Here is a 9,125-nt window from a genome sequence, read left to right as displayed (position 1 = left end):
TCTCAACCATTGGCAATTACTCGACTGCATTCCATTCCATCGTTGTATTGCCCTCTGCAGACAAACCACCCTGTGCAAACCTGGCTTGGCCCTGCTTTAATAGGAAGAGTCTGACCCACCACTAGACCTGGTTCCCTCTGAACCAGTGCTTGAAATTGAAAAATTGAAGTGTAGGTACTCTGTGACAGAGTACCTGCTTGTTTCTGAGAAGTGCTGGTACTCTCCCATCAAAAGTATAGTATTTCTCTTTAGAAGTCCTGGTGCTCTCCCTCCTCAAAATAAAGAAAGTGCAGGTACTCCGTACCGGACAGTACCCGCCCATTTAAAGCACTACTCTGAACCAGAAACAAGCAACCGCACGATAGGTGCTACTGTTTGAACCTCCTGAGAGTTGAACTCCCCCCTCTTGAGACGCTTCTTCAGCACCCCGCGTGGCTCTGTGAAACTCCAGCTGCTAGAGGCGGAAACCGCGGCCAAAGGGCGTGGCCTCGCGCGGACACTCGCTCGAGGCAAGTGAGCGCGTTCTGGCCCCGCCTCCCGGCAGCCCCTCTCCCGTGACGTCACCCCCCTCCCAGCGCTCCCCCGGCTCCTGCAGCCGCCTCGTTACTAGCCCCGGCGCTGAGCGCTGTAACAAAACCCAGACGCCTCGCTGCAGGCAAATGGAGGCGGTTTAGACAGGAGCAGGACCTCGTCCATCGTTTATCACCCTGCACGGCGGCAGGGAGCGCCTGCTCACCCCTCCTCTTCTCGAGATTTATTGATTATTTGGTTTCTGGCAATTAACTTTTTTTCCTGCCCCGATGATGTTACCAAGCCCAGTCACTTCCACACCTTTCTCTGTCAAGGACATTCTGAACCTGGAGCAGCAGCAGCACCCGGGGCCCCCGCACCACCACCACCTGCACCATGAGCTGGGGCCCCTCTTCCAGCCCTCCTCCTGCATGCTGGCCGGAGAGAGCTCCAGCTTCTCGGAGGAGGGGGACGACAAGCTGCCCTACCTGGTGCCCGACAGGGAGGGGGGCGCCTCTCCCAGGAGATACATAGTCAGCCACACGGCCCTGGGGGGCACCTGCCAGCCCAAGGAGGAGGAGGACGACGAGGACGACGAGGAGGCACACAGTGAGTACATGTGTCTGGGAAGGAGCTGCACGCACAAGGGCAGCTTTCCCCGGGAAGGAAACCCAAACTCAGGGCACCAAGTTTAGCAAATTTGTCATGACAGTGCTCATGCCTTCGGAAGCCACACATTTAAAATATTACTCATTATACCGCTAATGTGGTGAAACTTTTCACCACTTATATATTCCCTCCGAACGCCTCCTGTCCTCCAAAGTAAGACAATGGACTCAGGCAGTCTTCCTTTGATGCATTCTTCCATAATGTGGGTTTTCAGGCAGTGGAGGCATAAGGAAAGACACACACAAGTTGTCAAAGCCTCCGCGATTTAGCAGCGGGGAATGCCTGCACTATGCTCTCTCGTGACAGAGCAAACAGGCGCAGAAATGGGTCTCCAGGGATGGAGTGGACGTCTTCCCGGTTATAGGGAGGGATTTTTGAGCTAAAGGTGGCAAATTGTGATGTATGGTCCCTGTCCTCCTTAAAAACCGTTTACGACCAGTGCATTACCCCCGGAAGTCGGAACATGCCACTCACGTCGGCTCCCACTGCCCCTCATTTGAACTTTCTAAACTTGGCAGTGGTGCTTTGGGTTCTTTCACATACAGGCTTCTGTGTGTGTGTGTTCGCGCGCCTTTTGCTTTGTTTCCGTCTGTATTTCTTTATTTCGGTGCGATTTTGTGTCTCAATAAATGTGCATGCACTTTTCTTTCCGTGTCTGTATGCTTCTCTGCTTGCCTCGGGTTGCGTGTGTATCTGAGTATGTTTCTTTGTGTATGTGTATACATGTGTGTGTTTCTGTAAGTGTTTATGGGTGTTTGTGTGTGTATAGGTGCGCGCTTCACTGTATCTGGGTACTTCATCTGTTTTTGTGGTGTTTCTTTCAGTATCGATGTCTCTATTACGATGCGTTCTTGTTCATATAGTTGTTTCTATACGTACTCCTGTTTGTCCGTGTCAGTTTCTGTTTATGTTTGTAGATGTTTTGTTTGTATCTTTCTGTGTGTCTTTGTAGTGTCTGTGGTTCTGTTTCCGTGCTTACTTCAATGTGTGTTAGTTTCTCTGTCTCTCTCTTTGGGGTGATTGGGCTTTTCTGTGTGTTTCCGTAGCGTCTGGATGCTATGTTTCGTGCAAACTTCAATGTGTGTTTGTTTCTGTCTGGTTCTGGGTCTAGGTTTGTTTCTGTTTTTCTGCGTGGTATTTGTGTGTTTCTGTTTCCGTGCGTACTTCAAATGTGTGTGTTTGTCTGCTTTGGGGGTGATTGTATGTTCTTGTGTGTCTGCGTGTTTCTGTTTGCTTGCACGCCTCAATGTGTGTTCGTTTATTTCTATTTTTCAGGTGACTGAGTCTATGTTCCTGTGTGTGCGCGACTCTGTATGTTTCCGTGTGCGCTTCATGTATTTATTTAAGACTGGGAGAGGGGGTTGTCTCCCGGTGTGGAGGCCTTAATTAACGATGGGAAACGGCAATAACTGTAATAATCCCCTGCAGACCGCCTGTTATTTAGGCGTGTTGCGGTTCATACCACATAGTTTCACTTTTCTCGCTAGAGGTTATCAGCCGCAACAAAGGACGGGGTGGTTGGGTTGGATGGGGGGTGGGGGCGGGGGGGGGGGGGCGGTAGAGATGCATTTTCTATTTATAATAAAGTCATGTTGAAGACTTCTCCTCCAGCAAACTGATGCTGTCTAAACATGTTAAAGAAAAGTCCAAAGCCTCGGTTCTGAGCTCTCCGAGGTACATGTACTGTTCGTGAAATAAATACACATTTTAAGTTCATACCAGAAGTCTTGTTCACTTTTCTCGTGGGCGCTATTTACTGACACATACCAGCGTCATAAACCCTGACCAAAGTTAATCTGCTGGAAATTAGAGAGAACCGAAAGTGTTATGATTTAAGAGAAATATCTCAAGGCGATTAAAATAATATAAAAATGTTTCAACAAACCATTTCTTGGGAAGAATAGCATATTGATAGCCTTGTATAAGTGTGAAGGACGCGTGCACACGTTTATTGTTAACGTCAATAATAGCAAGATTAGACACGGCATGTACTCAGCAGGGGGACACCTGACGAGTGAAAAGGGTAAATGTTGTTGGACAAACGCGCTGAGGGCTAGAGGGCAGCTCCGGGGGTGCAAAGGTTAAAAGTGATCAAATAGTGTGCTGCTGGCTCAGGATAGCCCTTGACCCGTGGGATCTTCGGATCGCGTCATCTACAGTAATTTCCCCTTTACCATACCTTGGTGTGAATGCAAATTCAGCAACCATGTTAGGTTATGTGAGGGGGAGAGGGTGTTAGTTCCATGCGTGTCACGCGGGCGCTATTGTCATGGGTACATTGCATGTTCATCTAGCCGCATAAAAGTGCCGATTGATAGTCTGATCGCGGTTACATGCTCACGACGCGCTTCTTCCGTACGGCAGCTCCGTAGAGTTGATTAGAAGAAGAGCCAGTTTGCGGTCTCTGGTACTGGTGCGGGACTTAGAAAGCATTCAACTTTCAAAATAACAATTACAAGTCCATTCTGCGCGCGAAAATATTAGTAACTTTCCTCACACAAATATGTGTTTATATCAAAACATGAATGTTTACGCAAGGTATACAGTGGCAGGGCATATTTAACAGGCGCTTAGGACTTAATTTAAGAAGTTCGTGAATATTTGTATTTTATTCAAGTATCCTCGTGAATATATTTATATATACATGCACGCACACACTAATACATATCGTGCTTGTATATATATATATATATATATATATATATATATATATATATATATACGTGAGTGCGTATGTTTATCTTTCAATATAGCAGCTATTTTTTGTGATTTTTTATACTAGTACCTCTGAGTATACATGTCTCAGCGTGAGTGTCACGATTAGGAGTTCCATCTTGAAACCGGTTTGGATTTATTTATATTTTTTAATCGTGCACCATTTTTTAATCTTCCCTTGTTGTCCTGGTCCCTTGTAAAGTTGTGGCGCCCCTTAGCCCTGCGGAAGCCTTTTTTTGTGTGTTGCAGTTTTATATAGTGCGTGTCCGACCCGATGCGCTTTACATGAACGCCAGTTACATTACACAAGGACACATTCATGTTTTGCTTTTTTGTGTAAGCACAGGGAGATTAAGTGGTTTTGGCCAGAATCACAGGATGTTGAGCCGGCGCTGAGATTCGAACTCGGTTGTAACGTCCACAAGTAGGCAGCTCTGGCCTTTGCGCCACATGCTGTCCACGTTTGCCATTTTAAAAAGATGCAGCTAGAATGCCCTTATGCGGGTGGGAGCCTTGTCTCTAGTCCAGTGGTGGCCCTGTTAGAATGCCCCTAGCCCATGGGGGCTCTGTAGGAATAATGCTGTCGCTAGTCGGGTGACGGTCCAGCAACAACATCCAGTGCCGCCTGACCGTTCACCGAGGGCATCCTTAGAGGTCTAGGGCGCCCCTGCTGCACGAGGACTCTGTCTATCTCTAGCCGGGTGGAGGCTCAGGTAGAATGTCTGTAGTCTGATGGGGCCGGGTCAGGCCCCTGGCTAGTCAGGCTCTGTTCGAATGTCACTAGGCTACAAAGTTCCTGATGCCAATCAGAGAGGCCTGATTAAAAATGTTCGCACGCAGCTGAGGGCTTAGTTGCAGCCCCTATCGTCAGACGGTTCAGCTAGAGCGTCCCTGGCTCAGTAAGTGACCCCAGGCCAGCGAGAGCCCGCTACAATGTCCTTAGTCGCCCGGGGCCGTGTGAGCGCTCAGCTAGGATACTCTCAGACGTCCCCTTGGGTACAGAGCTGGGCTAGGCTGCTTGTAGCTGGATGAGCGCTCCCTGCATGGGGTGGGGGGGGGGGGGGGGGGGGGGGTGAGGCCTTAGCCAGGCGCGGACAGGCCCTGCATGCTGAAGCGATGCTGCTGTGTGCTCGTGTGTGCGCCCTGTGCCCCGGTCCTTACGGATCGCTAACCGCCCTCTCTTGCTTCCCCGCAGAGCTCTGCTTCCTGAAGAAGTCCTCGGAGGGCGAGGAGCTGCGGCCCGAGGAGCTGGAGCGGCCGAAGCAGCAGCGCAGCCGGCGGAAGCCCCGGGTGCTCTTCTCGCAGGCGCAGGTCTTCGAGCTGGAGCGCAGGTTCAAGGCGCAGCGCTACCTGTCGGCCCCCGAGCGGGAGCACCTGGCCAGCAGCCTCAAGCTCACCTCCACGCAGGTCAAGATCTGGTTCCAGAACCGGCGCTACAAGTGCAAGCGGCAGCGCCAGGACAAGTCCCTGGAGCTGGGGGGCCACCACCACCCGCCCCCGCCCCGCAGGGTGGCCGTGCCAGTGCTGGTGCGCGACGGCAAGCCCTGCCTCGGGGGCTCGCAGAGCTACAGCGCGGCCTACACCGTGGGGGGCAGCCCCTACTCCTACAACACCTACCCGGCCTACAGCTACAGCAGCAGCCCCCAGTACAACAGCAACTACAGCTGCAACTACTCCAGCCTCCCGGCGGGGCAGGGCAGCGCGGGGGGCAGCCCCTTCATGAACATGGGCAACCTGAACACTTCCGCGCAGCCGCAGGGGCACCAAGGGGCCTCCGTGCCGCCCTGCCAGGGGACTCTGCAGGGCATCCGGGCCTGGTAGGACACCTCAGCCCAGGCCCCTCCTGGGCGTACCTTCATTGAACCTGCCCCGGCCCCGTGCGGGGGGTGACAGCCCCACACTGCGGACAGAGAGAGGGGCAGTGGCCACCCAGCGCTCCCCACTCCCCAGCCTCAAGGAAGGAAAGAGGACACGTCAAGGGACTGCTTGAGGCGGGCAAGAGAGAGGGGAGGGCGAGCGAGAGACTGCAGCGCCCCCGGGCGTGACTGCCACAAGTATGAGGACTGCCTCCAGCACAGCCACTACTGCATATCTATAGCACATATGCAACCGAATTATATATATATAAAGAGAGTATATATAAATAAATATATTTGAATGTAAGGAACATTCTGCATGAAGACAAATCAGAACGCATTTTGGTATTGTGAAACCAAAAAAAACGAAAGGTGTCAGCAAAACATGCCAAGGTCGCACGATGCGTGTGCCAGCAAGCAGCGCCGTGTGCCAGCAAGCAGCGCCGGGAGTGTGCTCAAGGAACGGAAAGCTGCACAGCACATCTTGGCTGGCCTTGGGTTTGTGAGAGTTGGAAACGACGCACTAACGATTTCTGTGTTCTCCAGCAATTTAGGAAGTTTCACAACCGCAAAACAAGGGTCCCACATTGTCAATAGAGTGTAATGTTTTACCTAAGTAACCGCACGCTGTATCTACCGGATGTATTAAGAGTAAAAGCGAAACAAGGAAGTCCGTGTTTCACGAACGACTGAAAATAAAGTATATCAAGGCAAGGCCTGGTTTCCACGTCATATGGAGGCATAGATTTTTGTAAGGTGAAAGGGGAATGGTGACTAAAGAACGCTTCAGCACCACTGGTGACACCACGGGTAATGGTGCAGCGAAGGAGCAGCGTCACTCTGCCTGGGATGGTTGTAGGGTTGTGTGCGTGTGTGTGGGGGTGGGGGGAGGATGCTTTCAGGTAAATATCATTCTTCAGTGCGAAAGTTTCCAGTTCCCGATTTCTCCCCCACCCCCCAAACTGAAAGGAGCAGAAAGGGCATGTTTGCTGCTTCTGTGAGCTGTGCTATAGACACCAGCCGCTCACCTGATACTTCTCCCCCTACCTCCCCTACCCGTACCCCTTTCCGGAGCCATTTTGTTTCACCTTGCACACTCTAGCACCCTCCTCTCTCGTGACCAGCGCCCCCTGTCCCTGCACACGATGCATTGCTTTTTACTGACCCGGGAATCGCTAGGCCGCGGCCCAAATGTTATTGTCTCAGAAGTCCACAACTACAGAAATAGGTCCTATGTTCACATTATTGTGAACGCACCCTCCACAGCACATGTGGACGGATTGCTTCAGTACAGTGAATAGAAATTTCATGAATAATGTTAAGAAAGTTAGGTACATTTTGTTAAAAGGAAAAGTAGAAAAAGTCGTCATTAATAAACAAAAATGAAGGCGCAGTAGATTAATGTATTCTACGTGATTGCGTATCTCCGAAGCCCGGAAACTATAGTTAATGCCATATTTTACCGCATAATCTGCCTCATGCACGGTGAAAGTAATGCACTCGTTCAACCCTCGCAGATATGAGGCATTCCAACTGAAGATACCTGCACACGTATACGTGAAACTCTCTTTATGTGTATATACATACACCTATGTTATAGTTTGTTTCTCATTATTACAACGATCTAACACAGAAAGCACGCACCACAATTCGTCATAGAAAGAAAAATAACATGCAAAAATGTTTTTAAAATTTGTACCTCAACAATCTTGTTTCTAATGGATTTGTTGGAACTCTTAAATATGCGCCTCTGTAGTTACTAATGAACGGGCTACAGCAGCAGAAGAATGAAGTGCGACTGAGGCAGTTGCCTCGTTTTTAAAAAAGTCTGTAACAATGTCAGCAATTTGTGTAATCACATTCCCTCAATGTTGGCTACTTCTTTTGCCACACACCGCAGTAATTCACAAGAATTAAGTCACTGCGTTGACTTGCGAGTTATAACTCGGTTGCGATATCACCTTTCGAAATTCATAAATTATGAAACACATACCAATGCCATGCCTAAAAAATAGGAAACAAGTGCGTAACATATAAAATATATACTGGGTAACCTGTAATGTGATCCCTTATGCCTCTCTGGGTTCTGTGGTATCCGCCGATTTGAATTTCATGTAAATTGTCGTGTTGCAAGAACTCTTTTATGAAACCAGAGAAACAATGTCCAGACAGAGAATCTTTGAAAAAAATATTTAACAGCAGGGAAAGTTTATTATAACTTCTTAGTCAATGATACAGACATGGATTGCGATACAGTGTTGCTGCAAAAGCACATTGTGGAGAGTTATTACCAATGGCTAACAGCGCTGTAACTAAAAGTGCAATTAGCGCCTTTAATAGTCTGTCCACACTCCAGGCACTGCCACCGACCATGATTGGACATTTTCAGTTTTTCTTCTTTTTTTGCACCGTGCATGCAATCACCTGGTGGCTCCGTTTTTCCACAGGAAGAACTGCAGCATAGCAGAGGTGCATTCGTTCGTTCAGGGTCACACAGTGTGATGAAATAAGGAACCCTGGATTAAACGCTGGGATCAAGGTTTCTTATGCCTGTAAATTCGCCTCTAGGCCCTAAATCATCATGTGGCATGTGAGGCGAGAGATAGTGTTTCAGTTGTGTGGGAGAATATATGATGCCTTTGCTTGAAGGGCACCCGAATATTTTGTGTCCAATGATACACAACATAGTTAGAAGGAATAAAGTGCCTCCTTCCCTGTGCGTAAATGACATGTCGCAGTTCATCCCTCTCAGAAGCACTGGGCCCTGCCTGCCGCCTTGAACGCCTGGGGCTTGCCATACAGGCTTACATGCGCAGCTGGGAGTATTTTATTCTGTACGTTCCTGATTTTAGTGTGCTTAAAGTGACTGATACCGTGTCCACTTACAGGACTAAAGGTATGCTTCTGCAGATCAGTGACAGTGCTCAAGTGGGACTATTTATCATGCATATACATTTACAGTTCACAGAAACTGTGTCGCACTCCACAGTTTGCGGAGTCTTTAAGAAACAGCCGCATAGGCAGGGAGGGCGACAGAGCCCTTGTAGTGTGGTTTATAAATGTTCTTTGGTGAATTAGTAAATAGACTTTAGTGCCCAAGCACAGAACAGGAAGTTGTGGGTCCGCTTCTGGTCACACTGCGCCTCTTGAGGGGTATTGTGGCTAGGCACACTTCAGTATACATAATACGGCTTGGTACTTTCAATCGCATATACCCCCCTCCCCCCACCAACAGGGGTACACAAATGTAGAGTATCCCAAAGGCACACTGCTCGACATGTATTTCGGGTTGCCGTGGGATTTGTAGGGTTTTGACTATGAGTGGGTTTTATTTCAAATGCAAATAACCGCAAGGGACGCCGGGCCAGTTCTGCA

General features: G+C 49.3%; 1 protein-coding gene across 1 annotated transcript; it reads left to right on the top strand.

Annotated features, from left to right (window-relative positions):
• Nucleotides 1-605: 605 nt before the first annotated feature.
• On the top strand, nt 606-6,464 carry NKX2-3 (NK2 homeobox 3). The gene is made up of 2 exons (XM_086948966.1): nt 606-1,119; nt 5,090-6,464. The coding sequence occupies exons 1-2, from the start codon at nt 801-803 to the stop codon at nt 5,713-5,715; spliced, it is 945 nt and encodes a 314-aa protein (XP_086805092.1). The 5' UTR covers nt 606-800; the 3' UTR covers nt 5,716-6,464.
• Nucleotides 6,465-9,125: the final 2,661 nt, after the last annotated feature.

This window comes from Lissotriton vulgaris, unplaced genomic scaffold (assembly GCF_964263255.1).
Source record: "Lissotriton vulgaris unplaced genomic scaffold, aLisVul1.2 SCAFFOLD_1868, whole genome shotgun sequence".
Classification (NCBI taxonomy): domain Eukaryota; kingdom Metazoa; phylum Chordata; class Amphibia; order Caudata; family Salamandridae; genus Lissotriton; species Lissotriton vulgaris.
Note: the sequence above shows the minus strand (reverse complement) of the source record. Positions and strands in the feature narration are given on the sequence as shown.